We start from the raw sequence: 19322 nt of genomic DNA on the forward strand, positions 1-19322 counted from the left end.
CTGATGAAGAAGTATCATTCATAGGAGAGGACATTACGGAAGCATATGATGGTTGGAGGATGTTCTTTGACGGAGCCGCAAATTTCAAAGGAGTAGGCATTGGAGCAGTTTTGGTATCAGAAATAGGTCAGCATTATCCCGTATATGCTAAACTTAGATTTCCCTGCACCAACAATATGGTGGAGTACGAAACTTGCATACTAGGGCTCAACATGGTATTCGACATGAACATTCAGAAGTTGTTAGTGATTGGTAATTCAGATTTGCTTGCTCACGAGGTGTAAGGAGAATGGGCTACAAAGAATTCCAAGATATTGCCATATCTGCACCATGTGCAAGAATTGAAAAGGAGGTTCACGAAGATAGAATTCCGACATGTGCCCAGAATTCAGAATGAGTTCGCTGACGCATTAGCCACTTTGTCATCAATGATACAGCATCCAGATAAGAACTATATTGATCCCATTTCGGTGAGGATCCATAATCAGTCGGCATATTGTGCTCATGTCGAGGAAGAAGCAGATGGAAAGCCTTGGTTCCATGACATCAAGGAGTACTTATCAAAAGGAGAATACCTAGAGCATGCAAATCGCACTCAGAAACGCACGGTCCGGAGATTGTCTAATCACTTCTTCCACAGTGGAGGGAACTTGTACCAAAGAACTCCGGATTTGGGTTTACTAAGGTGTGTCGAAGCAAAGGAAGCTTCTAAGCTACTCAAGGAAGTGCATGCTGGGACATGCGATCCTCATATGAATGATTTTGTTCTGGCCAAGAAGATACTCAGGGCAGGTTACTTTTGGATGACCATGGAGACGGATTGTATTCAGTATGTCCACAAAGGCTTTCAATGCCAAGTACATGCTGACATGATAAGAGTGCCACCAAACGAGCTCAATGCAACAAGCTCACCTTGGCCATTCGCCGCTTGGGGAATGGATGTAATTGGTTCGATTGAGCCTACGACCTCAAACGAACATCGGTTTATTCTAGTAGCCATTGATTACTTCACAAAATGGGTAGAAGTTGCATCTTACAAAGTTGTAACCAAGAAGGTCGTCGCAGATTTTGACAAGGATCGTATTGTCTACCGATTCGGAGTTCCTGAGTCCATTATCACTGACAATGCTGCCAACCTCAATAGTGATCTGATAAAAGCTATATGTGAAACCTTCAAAATCAAGCACAAAAATTCCACCGCCTACAGACCGCAGATGAAGGGAGCCGTAGAAGCCGCCAACAAGAACATTAAGAAGATACTAAGGAAAATGGTAAAGAATCACAAGCAGTGGTATGAAAAGTTACCCTTTGCTCTATTAGGATATCGCACCACAGTTCGTACGTCAACTGAGGCAACCCTCTACATGCTGGTTTACAGTACCGATGTTGTCATCCCAGCCGAGGTAGAGATTCCTTCTTTAAGAGTCATACAGGAAGCTGAACTCAGCGATGCGGAATGGGTAAAGAGTCGCTATGACTAGTTAGCCCTTATCGATGGGAAAAGAATGAACACCATGTGTCACGGCCAATTGTAACAGAACAGAATGTCCAGAGTTTTCAACAAAAGGGTCAAACCAAGATAGTTTGCACCAGGGTAGCTAGTATTGAAGAAGATTTTCCCATACCAAGATGAAGTCAAAGGGAAATTCTCTCCCAACTGGCAAGGTCTGTATATGGTTCACATAGTACTAACTGGAGGAGCACTCATACTTGCAAAGATGGATGGAGAGATCTGACCAAAGCCAATCAATTCAGATGCAGTCAAGAGATACTATGCCTAGAATCGTTTCACATTTCCTTTATGGTGTAATTGAACTACGCTTGACCTGATTCCCACTTAAGAGGGGATACGTAGGCAGCCTTATGGATTCGATCATATCATAATAAAATTTTCATTTCCACCAAAATCAGAAACTGGGGCTGAATTTTGAGGAGGGTCCTCAAAATTCTGGAGCAAGTCCAGCCAATGCCGACACACGTCAAGAAGCCAGTAATCAATCAAAATTTGGGGCAGAATTTTGAGAAGGATTCTCAAAATTACGAAGAAGATTCAACAAGGTCCGCCATCCACAAATGGTTAAAAATCGTCTACCAAACGGGGGCAGAATTTTGAGGAGGACCCTCAAAATTCCAGCATAAGAGAGCTGCAATGCCTTTGAAATATGTCACAGTTGCTAATTCACCAAAAGTTACTTGATATACCCATACACTTCCAAAACAATTCTATTTTTTTATCAATGAATACATATTTTTTTGAAAATTCTATTTTTTATAATAGTCAGGTGCTACCTAGGGGAACTCGAAGAGGGCTTCCAGAACAGAGCAAAGCAAGGCCAGCAGCCGAAGCAAGAACCAACCTCCTCTCATGAAACTTAAGATTTTTCTTTTAACGCAGGCACATTCGACGATAGCACTCGTACACAAAGCAAATTCACCATCCATCCGGCCATTAGACGCTGAACCTATCCTAGCTAAGATACGCCCTACCTTTATCTATTTGCATGAGTCAAATACTTGACTGCATATTTGCATGAGTCTAATCTCTGACTCCACATTTGCATTAGTCTAATCCTTGACTCCATATTTGCATGAGTCTAAGCCCTGACTCCACATTTGCATGAGTCTAATCCCTGACTCCATATTTGCATGATTCTAAGCCCCGACTCCACATTTACATGAGTCTAATCTTTTACTCCATATATGCATGAGGCTAAGCCCTGCCTCCATATCTGCACAAGGCTAGGCATTATCTTCCATTTGCATGGGACTAAGCCCTGTCCCGAATCTTACATGAGGTTAAGCTCTACCTCTATGTTTGCATAAGGCTAAGCGCTGCCTTCTCCTTGCATGAGACTAAGCTCTGTCTCCAATCTTTGCATGAGTCTAAGCCCTAACTCTATAATTGCATGAGGCTAATCCTTGCCTCCCCAATTACACGAGACTAAACACTGTCCCTCTTAAAACTGGACTTATTAAGCAACGACATTGGTCCTTTCAAAACTACTTTAATCTCGTTAGATGTCCTGCCTATAGGTATTACAAGGGTCTATTTCGAAAACCTGTTTATTTCTGCATTAATATAGACACAGTATATTGCATATAGGCAAGCCTTTGGGCATTTTCAAAACCTGCATTCTCCCGAAGTTGTTTCTGTCGTTTAACGTTTCTGATTCTAATAAGCTTCTAAAGAGGAGTCTCTAGGCAACTACTAGGCTGCAACTTCTAGATCTGAAAGTTGTTTATTTCTGCACAATCACTTATAAATTCTGCTTTAGGACTTTGATTAATAAAGACCTTACTTGTGGTTGAGTCGTGCTGTTGTATGCCTGTTTGCGGAGAAAACTATGAGTCTTTTACTTGCCCCCATTATGTAAAAGTCCTAGATGCTTCTCGCCTTAGATTTTTTCCTTTAAAACATTAGAGGTACGTCTAGAACCACCTATAGGTATAGGTCCTAACTCCCTTCGGGACTACTAAGAAGGGACGGGTAGCAACACGCAATAGGAATCGGTGACCAAACACTCGCTTTGCATGACCAATAAGGGGATTGGCAGGGTAGACATGGGATATGATGACTACGCGTTAATGTCACGTGTAGCCCCTTGTTGAGGAGTGTTTACCGGACATTGCGTTGGATGATCCTATATGATAAACAACCCAGGACCCCTCCTTACCCTAAATCCTCTCCCTATGTAAAACTTTATTTTATATAATTTGTTCAAACCTTTATTTCACTACTTGAATTGTTCAATGAGCTTTACAACTTATTTGATTCAACTATTTGTATGGACTAATGTGTAAATATAAGTTCGGTCGGGACCCACAGTTGTGGACCAAGAGGGGTGCCTAACACCTTCCCCTCGAGGTTATCTCGAGCCTTTACCCTAATCTCTAGTAGCGCAAACCAACCCAAGAGTTAATCATTCTAGGTGCCCTAACGCACCATTAGGTGGCGACTCTTCAAACACCCAATTCCCAAAAGGAAATGAGTCAATACACCCCATGAATGTCGAAACCCGAACTTCCTCCCCGCGAAGGGAAAAAAGGGGGCGCGATAATACGCCACCATCCCCCAGCCCCATTCCCATCGCTGTTGTTTCTCCATCTCAAAAACTCTAGTGAACTCCTTCAAAAGAACCCAAACGGCACCCCTCATCTTCATCTACACACCCAAAAACCAAAAATAATGGCACCCCCTTGACCATCGGCGACCTCACTCATCTCACCCCCTTCCAAAACACCACAGCCACCGTCGACCTCGCCTGAACCAAAACAGAAACAAAAAATTGAGTGGGGGAACAGAGAAGGGAAACGAAAGAAGCTGGAAATGAGATGATGGAGGGGAACGACAAAATAGTGGGAGGGGATTTCTGACCTTTGTCTTTGGATAGCTACATACACGCAAGAACACCAAGATACACACACACACTTTGAGATTTCCCTAATGTAAAACTCATTAGCCAACTATAAACCAGAACACATAAAAAAATTCTGTTTCATCTCCCCAATTTCGAATTTTTGCTTTTCCAGAATGGAGTTTGTTTGAGTGGTTTGAGTTCACGACGAGGTTCCGTCTGTTGTTCCAACAAGGTTTTCCATCGCGGATCTACCACATGTTGTAGTAGCTATTATTCCAACTTCAATAAAAGTCCTCTGTATATTCTAAGTCTGATATTGCTTCACTCAAGGTTCATTTTCTACTTTAGATCTTTATTTCGCGCATAACTTGATGTATAATGTTGCTGAGATTATATTACTCGTGTACTGCATATATTTTTATATGGTGATTCGTTCTTAGTTTGGGAATTGTCATGAGCTGATAGAGTTCTCTGAGTACACTAGTCAAATCATTGTTGGTTTATGTCTGCTCCGTCCATGTTTCATGCGTCAAGTGAAAAGGAAAGGTCTAGCTAGAAATTGTGTGCAATTTAGTAGGATGTAGACCAATTATAGGGGTTGATGGATGTCACCTGAAAGGACATCGAAAAGGTGGGCAACTATTGACTGTTGTAGGTGTTGATGGAAATAACATCATGTATCCAATTACATATGCTGTAGTAGAAGGTGAATTAGAAGAAACATGGTGTTGGTTTCTCACTCTTCTTGATGAAGACCTAGGAATCTCACAAAACCCTTTTGCATGGACTTTTATTTCTGATAAGCAAAAGGGTCTACTTCCAGCTTTTGATGAGGTACTTCCAGATGTTGCACACAGGTTTTGTGTGAGGCACCTGCACATCAACTTTAAAAATGAAGGTTTTGGGGGACAAACACTGAAGGAAGTCCTACGGAAAGCTACAAGGGAAACTACTGAAGCTCAATTCCACAAGTATATGGAAGAAATGGAAAAGTTGAATTCAGAAGCCCCTCAATGGTTCAATAATAAGCATCATATTCACTATTCCGGAGCTTTTTTCTCTTCTTTCACAAAGTATGATATGCTATTGAACAATTTATGTGAATCGTTCAATAGCGTACTATTGATTGATAGAGACAAGCACATTTTGACAATGCTCGAGTCAATTAGGTTGCACATGATGTGAAGATTTCAGAAGAATAGAGATAACATGATGAAGCATGAGCACAAAATCTGTCCAAAAATCTTGCTGAAGTTAGAGTAAAATAAATCTAACGCTGCTGAATGTATTGCCACTAAAGCTGACCAGTTCCATTACCAAATTGAGGACATCTATCTTAGACTATTCTCTGTTGATCTTAAGGAGATGACATGTTCTTGTAGGAGATGGGAGTTAACTGGAATACCTTGTCATCATGCAATTGCAAGTATATAGGTTAAAAAGGATGAACCAGAAATGTATGTCCATGAATGCTACACAACTGAGTCGTATATGAAGAGTTATGGACCCTCAATCCTGCTAATTAATAGCTCCGAAGAGTGTCCTAAGACAGGAGTAGAACTAGCGCTGCCACCCATTTACAAAACACAGCCTGGTAGACCGAAAAAATTAAGAAAGAGAGGATCCAATGAGACATCTTCAAAAGAATCAGATCATAAAAAGCATAACTCGTTAAAAGCATCCAGAAAAGGAAAAAAAAAGAACTGTGGTATATGTGGAAAAACAAGACATAATAGTAGAAGATGTCCTATTATCATGCAGAACCACCAAAAAGATGTTCCACAACAACTTTGAAGAGAAGGCCCTTCTAGTGAACCAAGCAACGTAACATAAGTAAATACTCCAAATGTATTCTTTTATTTTATTTTTGTATTCTTTTCATATGAGTTGGTTAAATTTATTAAGACTAAAACCACGAAATATTTTGTTTACTGCAGGTTACAAGTATTATCGATGAGATTCAAGCATCAATGCAGTCTAGTTCCGCATTTGTGACTAAACAAACAGTAATTACATTTTTTAAATATTTATATTTAGAATTTTTTTTAATATCTATGTGGTAAATATTGAACTCTTTTTTGATTATTAAGTGGTAAATATTGAAACTTACCAGTTGCCTTGTGTTCTTTAATACATATGTCAGATCAATCAACTTAACTAGCAAATGGCACAGCCTAGAGAGCAATTAAAGAGTTCGGCATTCATTTTAGAAGAAATTGGCGAGCACTCTAGGGAAGGTACAAGCTCACTCTTCATCACGAGGGGGGAAAGACAATATGTTCCACCATCAAGATTACGGGAAGCACTTTCTCGAACTAGTAAGAGAGGAAGAAAGGGACAGCTTAAGAAGAGAGCTATTGGCTCATCATAAATAAAGAAATCAAGAAAATGATGGACAAGGAGTGTGTGATTTCAGATCTATTTCATCTTCGATGACTTTAAAGTTAGTTATATTCTTGGTGATGGATATGTATTTTAAAGACACCATTTTCAAATCTATTTTTTTTGTGATGACTTTAAAAAATTGTCATTTTAAAAGAACAAGTAGCTTAATTCTTTCAGATTCCTACTTTGAATGGCTAGCCTCCCTACAGGAAGGTTCATTCTAAAGCACTATTATCAAAGCACTGATGCCCCAAAAGTAACAAACTAACAACATAATGGTGGAGGATTATCTGTTTAACATGACTACATGGGAGTGTGCAGATATGCCTTTGTCTTGTTGCTAAAATGCCAAATGGAAGTCTCAACTTTGGATAGATTGAAAGAATAGGCGATTGTTCAAACTAATACAATATACTAGCACTAAGAAACATGACTACCACATCTTCTGACCAACTTCTATTTATTTACCCTTTCTTCAAGAGAGTGTGGGGAGAAAGATTACATTTATGTTCTAAAATTTGTCGTCATATATCACAAACCACAGACTATATCATCGCTCATATTGTACTGTTTATTTACAATAGTAAAGTCTTTCTAATTATCAAAAAGATCAAATCTCAGCATATATAAAACTAAATCCACTAGAAGAAAAGAATTGCAAAGAGCTTAAGTAACACATATTATTATCCACAGAAAAAAATTAAAGAAATGAAAAGAGCACATAATCCACATAAAAAAGTTAAACAATAGACAAAATTCTCTAAATATAGGAGCACAGCTCAAAACAAATGGCAACAAAGTTAATTGTCCTTTTTTACACACATCGGGGTTCTAGCGGAAAGTCCAATATAAGTTTTCTAATGCTAAAGGGAAGCAGAGATCTCCCCCTACAGTATCTTGCAACAATCACTAAACAGGAAGCTTGAAAGAATCTCACAATCACCACTTTTGCGCTAGTATAGAATGAAAGTAATGCTCAGTGAGTATTTTGGGAGAACTCTGCTTATCTTCCTTTTTTTAAAAATAAACTAATACAAACATATATATATATATATATATATATACCTTTTTTATAGGATTAACCTACCACATCATTCAACGAGTAAAATATTGCTACGTCCTTAACAATCTTAGAAAAAGATAGAAAATGGAACAAGTTCTTTTATTTTTTCTGGTTGAAGGTGAAAATGACTATACCCTTCTTTAACATCTATGAAGATTATAGTCACATTCAAAGCAAGAATAGGGTGATCCCTATCAATTCTATGATGATGTCCACCATGATGTTGCTCATTCACGTGCAAATGACTCAATGACCGATTAACAACTTTAGGCGCGGTAGACCATAATCCCCACAAGAAATGTCTCAAGAAATTTAAAATAGTAGAAAACATAGATGCATAGAGGTATTGAATACTAGAAGTAGTACAATACCATCAAAAAATCTAAAGAATGTCATTCAATACCTCCAGCAGTAACCAAGAGTACACCAGAAATTCCAAGAGCTCCAAAAGTACCGCTGCATACAACTTGATCTTTCCAGCTACTGCTTTTGTAGCTTATGTGACAACACTACTTTCACTTTTAATCTTCATTAATCAAGCTATACCCCTATTTTCTAACGAATTTTACAAGCTTATTCCAATTTTTTATTCTAGAAATTCCTAGAATCTAAAGCTCTAAAAAACATGAGAAAGCCTAGAAATCGGACAAGATATCCAGGTAGCAGCTTAGATTTTGCAAATTAAATGATGTTGGAACCAAGAGAGTAGTGCATTCACCCAACCTAGCTCAAAATTGCGAAAATCGAGAAGAGACAACGAGAGTTAAATAAAATTAGAGAAATATACACAGAATCACGAGTACACTATGGAATCTTCGCAAGAACCGGTGGGTTTTGTTCAAATGTAGCTCAGATGAGCTCGCGCTCGTCGGATAGAGAGAGAAAAAGCATATAGATAGAAATAGAAACAAGCATCAGATCTAGCTCAAATGAGCATGTTCTACGAAGAGAGAAAAATAGAGATAGAGAGAGGGAGAGAGAGCTCTAGCAGAGGATAGAAGCAAACGAAAAGTGTAATACCAAATTTATCCCTCGATTAAGCGATCCCCGTTAAAAAAGTTTAGGTCTGTTAGTTGAAGGATCAAAACCACTCACATGATATAATTGAAGGTTAGTAGTGGTAAGTTGGATAATACAAGGACTAAAATCAGAATATAGTTATAATACAGGGACTAAAAGTGCTATTTCCTCTTTACGAAATGATAAAAACATGCGGAAGAAGCACAAAAGTTGTAGTACCATACGAGATGAGGTAAACTGAAGTTGCTTGTCCACCACGTGCTCCTTGTTGAAAGAGAAAAAACGAAAAGAGGTTTGGTCAGTGAGGTCTTTGCAACCCATTTTTCCACCTAGCCGTCGCCCTCCCTCACTGCGGCGCCACCCTCCACTTTCCTCCATTTTCACTTTTCTTAGTAGTTCACGTAGCTAGGGTTTTATTTTCTCTCTCTTTTCATCAGGTATATACCTCTGTTTGTTTCCGTCTGAATATCACAAAATCCCTTTATTCCCACAATCCTTTTCTTTATTTTAAATTTTAGTAGTCTAGTTTGAATATTCTGAGTGAAGACTTTTAACCCCTTTTCATTTGACCATCTGAAATTCGAACTTGTCAGTTTTCTACTTTGTATCTGTGCTCTCAGTAAGTAATTTTTTGTTATTAATTAAGGATTTGTGCAAGGCGGATGTTAGAGGCTGATCTGTGTGTTAGATAGATTTGTAATTTGTTTGTCCCTATAGATGGCTTGTTTAATTGGGTTTCCTTAGTTTATTTTTGCTTTGTGGGCTTTAGTTTAGATTTTGGATCTAGTTAATTTTGTGTGCAAATGAATTGGTGTCTTTTGATTGTTAATTTAGTGGGAATACTTCCCCGGGGAGATGACTTTCTGAAGGTTTAGCCTGATATAAATACGGTCCGTGGCGTAGTCACATAGACGGTATATAGAAAAGTATGCTGGATATATAGGTCAATAGTTTTTATACATAGATATTAAATCTTACATATCCTTAGAGAAATTCCTGACTTCGCTGCAAATACGGTTTCCATTAATGTGTAGAGTTGCTTCTGAACTCTGCCTATATGAGCTCTGCGGAACATGGCCAGTCCTAGCTCAGATAAAAGTAGTGATTCACATAGGCGTGGTCTGAAAAAAACTAAAGCAACTTCTGTTTCATTTCATGTTCATCTTAACCTTAGTGATTTCTTGCTACAAAGCTACATCTGGGTACTTAGGTTTCTTCTTGTTTTGCGTTTTTTGGAAATCTAGTATGAAAATAGGTCCTATTTTGACTACTTTATGCCTTCAATTTCCCCCGTACTATTGAGTTCTGCTTAATTTTAAACTTCAGAGCTCAGCGTCTGTGGATAAGCAGATTGGGTTTCTGGTCTTTAGTACGTAGAGGAGTTGAATTGCTACCCTAGCCATTGCAGGCGGATGAGTATTAAGCTCACTTGTTTCAATCGATCTGCCTAAACTGAATAATCATAGAATGAGATATAAACCACTCCTGTAAGCATTTCAGGCTTTCTTATGTTAGTTTAACACCACATATGGGACTTTCAGAGAAACTAATCCTGTTGTTCTTTGCATGTTGTATTGAGCTTTTTCTTGTTGCCTTTATGTATAGTAAATGCAAGCATGTCTTCTACTTTTTATTTGGAGAAATAATTGGTATTTTTTTCCCTTGGTTATATGATGAAACGTTATTTGTTCTTGTCTGCGAGATGTTACTCATCGATTTTTCACATGAACAGATGTTATAGCAGGTATTCCATCTGAATAATGTTTCTGGCATTCAGGATGAAGCAGTAACATATTTTAGAGTATTCAGGATGAAGCAGTAACATATTTCTGAATAACGTATTCAGGAAAACTTTATGTCTTCTTTGAGTGGGCAGAGTGACTTGAAGTTTAACGTGTGAATTTGGTCACTGTGTTTTGTGTTTGATCAAAATGGATGAAAACGGTCTTGATCTGAGCTTGGGTCTGCCCTGTGGTGGAGGGGCTGCCTCCGAGAAAAGTAAAAGTGGGAGCTCATCGGATTCTAAGGTTGAGGAAGTTGATAGAGATGGCAAGGTGATCAATGATTTCAAGAACTTTCTGGATGGAGGCACTAGCAGCCAAAAGCATGATTCTGGTGTGGGTTCTCAGAGAAGTGATTCAACCAAACATGAGGGGAACTTGCTCTCCAGCATTAATGTGGACGTAGATGCTTCTAAAAAGTTAAATAGTGGAGGATTCTGGGTTCAAAATGATAGTAGACCAGTAGAAGTTGAAGAAGATAGGAGAGCTGATGTGGGTGACAAACGTAAAAATCTGTTCAGGGAGTCAAGTCAACAGAAGAAGCAAGAGAGAGAAGGTCATCATGCTGATACGCATGACAAGACCAGGACATCACACATTTCAATAACCACAGATGAGGGTTCGACTGCAGAAAATGAAGATGTAGCTGATTCTGAAACTGTGGGTTCAACATCCAGGCAAATTTTGCAGCATGATGAGAGCTCCAAGAGATTTGTTGGAAGTAGTGGTTTAGCTGAGGTTCATAAGGAGCTTCGCAGTGTTCCTGCTTCAAGTGGTGTAGAATTAATAGGACAAAGAAGGTTTACTATCTCTTCAGAGAAGGATGTTAAGTTTGGGAATATACCATATACTATCCCATTCCAAGGCCAATCAATAAACATCATGAACCTGCCTTACTCTATGCCTCTGAATTCTAACACTGTTAGTACAACAAGTACGACTAGTTACCCAGTTCCTGGCGTGATGCAAGTGATGGCTACCACAAGTGGAGATAGACCAGGAAGCCAGCCTGTCATACCTGCAAACTTGCCATTAATGTTTGGCTACTCTTCTGTACAGCTTCCAACATTGGACAAGGATAACCTCCGCGGTGTGGCTTCTCATCTTCAACAGCTTCACCCTTCCCATGGAAGAGGTCCTCTGGGTTCAGATATGCAGAAAGATGGACCAAATATTTCTCAAGGTTTTCTTTTTAACTCTATGGATTTTCGTTTGGACCAAAATGATGAAAAATCTTATTTAGAGGATCCCTAGCACTTGACAAATAATAGAAAGAATATTTTGGAATGACCAAAAGAAAGCTAAAAGTCTGTGAATCTTCAGGAACGATAACGCCAGATTAAAATAGTGAAAGACCTCATGTTAAAATAGATACTACAATCATCTCAAGGATTCTGAATAATCTAAAACATCTGAATTTTCCTCAACTGACTTCTGCTTACACCAGAGCAGTAGATTTTCTAATCACTTAAATTTGACAACTGAAACATGCTTCTTCTATCCATCAAAACATCTTCTATTTCTTTCATGCCAAATGCTCCACATAATGCAGAAAGGGTCTGTTCTCCAGATCTTTCCTTGTCTGCCTCCAGTCATTTGTCCCTAATATGAATTTATACATGATTTACAAGTTTAACCTCACTATTCTCTCTTGTAAGGGGGATGTGTAAGGCGGCTTATGCAATAATTGTTAACTGTTAAATTCTAGAAGCATTGCTTTTTTAAATTAAATGTCTTGCTTTAACTTTGGCACAATTTGTTTTAGAATTTGAAGGGGAGCCTTGGAGCAACGGTTAAGTTGTCTCTGTGTGACCTATAGGTCACGGGTTCGAGCTGAGGAAGCCGCCACTAATGCTTGCATTAGGGTAGGCTGTCTACATCACACCCCTGAGGGTGCGGCCCTTTTCCGGACCGTGCGTGAATGCGGGATGCTTTATGCAACGTGCCCTTTAGTTTGTTTTAGAATTTGGAGTGCAAAGGTGGCATTAAAATGTGATAATATAGTTCTATACAGTTTGTGTACAAAAAACTATAAAAGTAGCTTTTAAACAAAATATTTGCATGAACTTTGAAAATTTTACAACTACTTTTTGTGTAAAGGAAAACTTTTAGAAGAACATGAGTCTATTTTTGATGTTTTAGATTCCTTGTGAGAAGACCAAGCATTAAGAGTTTTTTTTTCCTCTCCTATGTAATTATGGGTGACTCCACAGTTTTTGTGTAGTCTTTATATTAATATACAATATGTTACCTTCTAAAAAAAAATGTCACCCTTGATGTAAAATGAACTTGGTTCCTTAGACTTGTGAGGTTGAAGGTTGTGAGCTTACTTAAGTTTGGATATTGAGCACCTGTTATTTGTGGAGATAAATTATTTTGTCTTTTTCCCCCTAGAATAGATAAATAATTTATTATAAGAGCATCAGCAGGATGTAACCTCTATACATCACAGTAAATGAAGATCCAAAACAGGCATTCACAGCCCATACTTAATCAACATGTCGACCCTCCCTAAATTAAGGAAAGATGATCAACCAGTTATTATTGCTGCCCAACTTTTGTTTCCTTTATTTATTGCCAAGTACCTAAACTCCCTTTCCTGCTTAATTGGGTTTTCCTGTTCATGCTCATTCTTATCTTCATGTTCCTTCTTGACATTTGACAACTTTCAACCTGCATCATTAGTCTTTTTGTCCGTTCCTCTTATACACCTATTGAGATGCCCTTAAATTGCCTAAAACTTCTAATTTGCTGCATGCGATGCCAAGAATTCTCGACAAATACCAATTTGTTACATTTTGGATCCTGCATTGTCACTGTTGTATAGATAAATATATGATTTGTTAATTCAATAATTGTCCAGCCTTATGACTACTAAGAAGTTCTTCTACTTGCTGTGTTTATGTAGCTACTACGTCATCTATTCCGCACAAGTCATCTGATTCTGTACAATATGATGGGAGGGCAATGGAGCATGTGAAAGGCAATGGGAGACAGCATAAGGCAGAAGAAACTTCCAATTCTCGAGGGGAGGAAAATGTGAAAGGAAGCAACATAAGCTTCAGGGCAAAAGACCCTCCTGACCAGCCCAGAGCAGAAGCAGTTCCTTCTGAATTTTCAACTATTAGGCCAGGTCTTGCTGCAGATTTGAAATTTGGAGGATCTGGTTCCTACCCGAATCTACCGTGGGTCTCAACGACTGGTCCTGGTCCAAATGGTAGAACAATATCTGGTGTTACTTACAGATACAGTTCCACCCAAATCAGGATTGTCTGTGCTTGTCATGGGTCTCACATGTCACCAGATGACTTTGTGCGGCATGCAAGCGTAGAGCAAACTAGTCAAGAACCTGGCACTGGGGTTTCATCATTTCCAAGTAGCAATCCGGCTGCCTCTGCCCAAAGCTGATTTTGAATATAAAATCCTGTGCTGAAGAATGAAGTCATCTTTCCTTGTATCTTCAAATAAATGTAGGAAGCAGAAGTATCTTCATAGTTCAAATGAATGTGTTTCTGCATATATCTTGATGCATATGCACATATCCCATTACATGCTGTTAGTCTAGCCTCTGAAATTGATATGCTAGCAAAATATTTGTAATAAAGTATAACTTTTTCTTTATCAAGTATATCATAAGCGCTCTCCGGGCCTTTCCATTTCCCCGCACTGGGAGGCCTATTGAATAGGAAAGTCCCTATTGTTAGTGGCCCAGTTATTTTAGTGCAAGCCGAAGAGGAGTGTCATGGCATGTATGTGAGAAGAGTTATGGAGTACAAGGGCTGGCTATTGTTTTCTGTGGATATCTGTTAGGCACCTTCCTGGAAGAGTTACTCCTAATTGTTACTCCTGAAGTAACTATAAAATAAAAATGAATTTCTCCTGCTCCGTAGGTTATTTTTCATGTTTTATTTGGGTCCGCAAACTGCAAATGATGCACAATGTTTTTTTTATATGTTTCTGTTAAAACACAGATTGAACCTCAAATCTCGGAGAGAATTAGCTAGGATTCTGATGAACAAAGAGAGTTGAAATGTTGTTACTGTGTTTTCAGAGAAAAAATCTCGTTACTTTATGTTGTAGAAGTTGTTACAAGTTGTTTTATATAATGGGCCTAATGACATATGACATAACAGGGCTTGTGACCCGGTACAAAATAAATACACATTGTGTGTTCAGGTAGGAGCTTCACTTTGGACCGGAGCTCTACATTGGGCGTGACTATGTGGAAGTCCAACACCCCCCCCCCCTTCCCCCAAGTTCGAGGGGGACAACACTCCCAGTTTGAGCAGCAAAGAATTATAAGCAACACCAGTGAGGGGCTTGGTAAACACATCTGCCAGCCGAGCAGAAGTGGAGACATGATGCAAGGAAACAAAACCTTCAGTAAGCTTAGACCTGATAAAATGACAGACCAACTTTATGTGATTGGTGCACTCATGGAATACATGATTCCTAACCATGTGGATTGTAGCATGGTTGTCACAAACACGGGCATTGAAGAAGAAAAGACAACATCAAAATCGGATAGCAACCTAACAACCCAAGTCAATTCAGCCGCCACTTTGCTAATAGTCATGTACTCATCGGTTGTTTCTTGGCCTTCCAACCAATAAGAGAATCCCCTAGAGGGATACAAAAACCAGAGACTGGCTTCTAGTGTCAGGGCGAGCAGCTCAGTCACTATCATAATAGGCAAACAGAGATAGATATAGATTAGAGGAACTGCTGAAGAATACACCCACATCAGAAGTACCTTTCAAGTATCTAAGCAGGTGTAAAGCAGCCTGCATATGAGAGTGACAAGGGGCTTGAAGATACCGACGGTGGTGCTAAACAACAAAACTCAGGTCAAGCCTAGTGTAAGTTAAGAAATTTAGCTTCCCTACCAAACACATGTAAGATTCAGGAGAGGCTAAAGGATGGTCCATGGTAGCCTTCAGCTTAACAATCAGAATCAGAGGACAAGTGACAAAGGAAATAACAACACTCTTTTAATCCTGAAAAGGTTTCTAATAAACTTCCTCTGATGCAATAACAACCCAAAATCAGAATAAGCTACCTCAATACCAAGAAAATAGTGAAGGAGTCATTCATTGAATGAGAATAGCCCCTAGAAAGACCTAAGATAACTTGGCATATAATTTCCTAGAGGCCTGCCTTAGTCCATATAAGATCTTTTGAAGATGACACACTAGCTGTGAATTCTGAGAAGAAGAAGAAGAAGAAGAAAAACAGACATATCGAGAGAAAATTTTGTGTAAACCTTTTCATCAAGATCTCCATGCAAGAAGGCATTGCTCACATCGAGCCATCATGCTAGATTGAGGAATAAGTTCTGAGAGATGAGTTTGCTGCAACAACACCATGAGTTGTATGTACTGATCCTTAGTCAAGCCAGGAATCAAAGAACATGCTGATACGACCTCAACAAGTGGATGGACTAAATGTATAGGTCCAAATTTGGCGACTAGGCGGTAACAGATAAGTAAGACAAAGGATGGGGTCGACCATGATATAACAACTGAAGGTTACTCTCACAAAGGCTGGTGCCAAAAGCGGGCAGCTAAGATGAGAAAATAACAGTAGCATAGGTTCAAAAGTGGACATAAAAAATATTCTTTTGGATATTCTTTATGCTGTACTTTTTAGGATTTTTGGGAAATATCCCTTATAAATAGGAAGAGATAGGGAACAAAAGGGGATCTTCTTCACTTTTTGGTAAGAACATATTGTAAAGGTTGAAAAAAGGGAATATCCAAAAGTTGTCTTATTCATTGATTTATTCAAGCACACGTTGTTGAGATTTTGTTCACCAAGCCCAAAGATTCTGCATCCCTCTTCATCTCTCTCTTCTTTTCAACGTCATTGATAGAAGAAAGGAACATTCCAATCATACAATAATTGGGTAGTAGATCCTCTCTTATTACATTTATTACCATTGTTTATATTTTTACATATTCATTGCCAATCACTGAGTATTAAATTTGTTATTTAATACTCTTGAGCACCACTCGTTTTACAAGTATTCAGTTACATTTGGTCTAGAATTTATTAAGTTCGACTAAAACTCACCATTTAATTTATCATTAATTGGTTTAACTAAAACGTTTAACACTTTTTTTGGTCAAACAATTTGGCGCCGTCTATGGGGAGGTTTTAGTTGAACTTTTAGTTCCTTCTAGATAAAAAAAGAAGAAGAAAAACAACCATATCTTCTTCGTTTGCACAAACTAATGATGGCAGGAAATGGAGATGTAAGACTGAAAGCAATAGCAGGTGTCACTACCAACATTTTGAACACCATCAACGAAGATGGCAGGGAAGATAACAAGACGCCAAGTGCTACACCCAGGTGGAGTGATTCACCTCCCCCTCATGAAAGCGTAACAGCTTCATGCGAAAGGGGAGCTTCCACGTCTACAACTGAGGAGGCACCACTAGCAGTGAAACAATTACTGGAAGAGTGGCCGACAAGCACTCTAAACAATATACTCGACAAACCCATTCAAAGGGAGAACATAAACACCGCGCAAGCAGATATCACAATGATCACTGGCGAGCAGCCCGCCCCCCAAACAGGTAACACTTACACCACTGTTGATTCAGGTAATGACACACTTGCAGCCATTCTAAAAAAATAGAAGAAATGGAAAACAAAAACAAAGCACTTCGCGACCAGATGAGGGAGTATCAAGAAAGGGTCGATAAGATACCGGGCACCCCAAAGTTGCTACCAAAACGAGATGTTGGCCGGTTCATCGAATAACCGTATAGCGAGGAAGCGCCTTCACACGCCATTCCCAAGACCTTCAAAATGCCTCCGTACTTGAAGATATACGACGGTACAACAGATCTCGTAGATCACATCATCCATTACGTCACAGCAGTGAAGGGTAACAACCTTTCGAAGGAGCAAGTACCATCAGTGTTACTGAAAAAGTTCGGCGAAACCCTAACGGAGAGAGCTTTAACCTGGTACACACAACTGCCGGCACGGTCAATTATAACGTTCAAGGAAATGGCCGACAAGTTCTCACCGCCCATGTCGGGGCTAAAAAGGCGGAGGCCAGGGTGAATGATATATTTGTCGTTAGGCAATCGCCTAGCGAGGGACTCAGGGATTTCCTCACCCGGTTTAATAGGGTAAGAATAAGCCTACCAAATGTATCAGAAGGGATGACGGTAGCAGCTTTCCAGAATGGGTTGAACAGGAACGGGTCGAGAGCAACCAGAAAGTTATTAAGCAGGCTCATGAAATACCATCCCACCACTTGGGAAGAAATCCACAATGCCTATTGCGCCAAGGTGAGAGACGACGAGGAAAACCTTAACAGTCCGACACAACGATTGACATCAGTTCAAACGGAGTCGAGAAAAGATCGTCGTAATGATGGTCGAAGAGATCAGTCAGGTGCCCGTCTTAACCGAGAAAAACATCAACCGTACGTCAGAATAGTCATCCTACCGTCTCCTCGACATGCGGAAGGGCCGTCCAGGCCACATACAGGGACTCAGAGAAATGAAAGAGGTATGCCTCCACTCTTATCTGCTCACAATTTTTGTGTTTTCCCTTCAGAAATAGTTTACGCACTAGAGAAGCTTGGCACAAAGGTGAAGTAGCCATAAAAGATGAAGTCCGACCCAAGTACCCGAAAGTCAAACGTCCTCTATGAATTTCACCAGGAGCGGGGTCACAAAACTAAAGACTGCATAGCTATACAGCAAGAGGTAGTAAACATGCTGAACCAAGGGCACCCGAGGGAACTGATGAGCAACTGTGGACGAGCCAACTTCAGCCACGAACGTGAATAACACCAGGGCCCTCCAAAGCCACCCTCCTCCGCCCGCACCATCCAAATGATCATTAGAGGAGGCGATGAAGCAACGATCAACCATGTGAAGTTCACCACCACACACAAATCGAAGCGGTCGATCACCCACGAACGGTACGACGACCTCGGAGATAGTATCATCTTCGATAAGTCAAATACCGACGGTTTGACTTTCCCCCATTTCAACGCTCTTGTTATTACTTTATGTATTTCAGATACTGATGTGAAAAGAATAATGGTAGACGACAGAAGCGGCGCGTGTATTATCCACCCACGAGTCCTCACATAAATAAGACTCGAAGACAAGATAGTACCACGTTGCATAACACTAACAGGTTTTAACAATGCAGTTGAGCAAACCTTTGGGGAGATAACGCTACCCATTCTGGCCGGGGGCGTTACCCTAGAAACAACATTCCAAGTCATGAACCAAGACACAGCTTACAACGCCATCATAGGGCAGCCATGGATACACGCCATGAGAGCCATCCCGTCAAGCCTATATCAAGTGATCAAGTTCCCTACTCTGTGGGGAACATTCAACATTCGAGGCGAACAACGCACCGCCCAAGAATGCTATCGTATAGCCCAGGAATGCATATACACTCAACAGCTAAAGGGAACAAACTCAGAAGCATAGCAATTACCAAAGTCGGGGATCAGACTCGACGCACAAACAGACGTCATTAGGGACCCTGACATCGTGGAAGCCACTGCATTAATGGTAAGAGACCTCGATACCATCCAACTGGATAACAGTGACAACAACAAAAAGGCTTATATCGGACATAAACTCTCAAAACCAGGTAAATTTCATAAGTTTTAATTGATAATGTCGAATTATTAGCCTTCTCACAAGCAGATATGTCGGGTATCCCGAAAG

The 19322-nt window shown here is 39.7% G+C and overlaps 1 protein-coding gene across 2 annotated transcripts; it reads left to right on the forward strand.

Annotated features, from left to right (window-relative positions):
• The first annotated feature begins 9038 nt into the window (after positions 1-9038).
• Positions 9039-14228, forward strand: LOC107806815 (ninja-family protein mc410). 2 transcript variants are annotated; one of them, XM_016631058.2, is made up of 3 exons: positions 9039-9445; positions 10559-11790; positions 13516-14228. In XM_016631058.2, the coding sequence occupies exons 2-3, from the start codon at positions 10758-10760 to the stop codon at positions 14013-14015; spliced, it is 1533 nt and encodes a 510-aa protein (XP_016486544.1). In that variant the 5' UTR covers positions 9039-9445; positions 10559-10757; the 3' UTR covers positions 14016-14228.
• Positions 14229-19322: the final 5094 nt, after the last annotated feature.

Source organism: Nicotiana tabacum, chromosome 11 (assembly GCF_000715075.1).
Source record: "Nicotiana tabacum cultivar K326 chromosome 11, ASM71507v2, whole genome shotgun sequence".
Taxonomy (NCBI): Eukaryota; Viridiplantae; Streptophyta; class Magnoliopsida; order Solanales; family Solanaceae; genus Nicotiana; species Nicotiana tabacum.

What these genes read in the sequence shown, in the direction of transcription:
- LOC107806815 (XM_016631058.2), top strand. Translation starts at nt 10,758, where the DNA reads ATGGATGAAAACGGTCTTGATCTGAGCTTGGGTCTGCCCTGTGGTGGA. An exon ending in TGGACCAAATATTTCTCAAG is followed by an intron (nt 11,791 to 13,515) that starts GTTTTCTTTTTA and finishes GTGTTTATGTAG; the next exon opens with CTACTACGTCATCTATTCCG.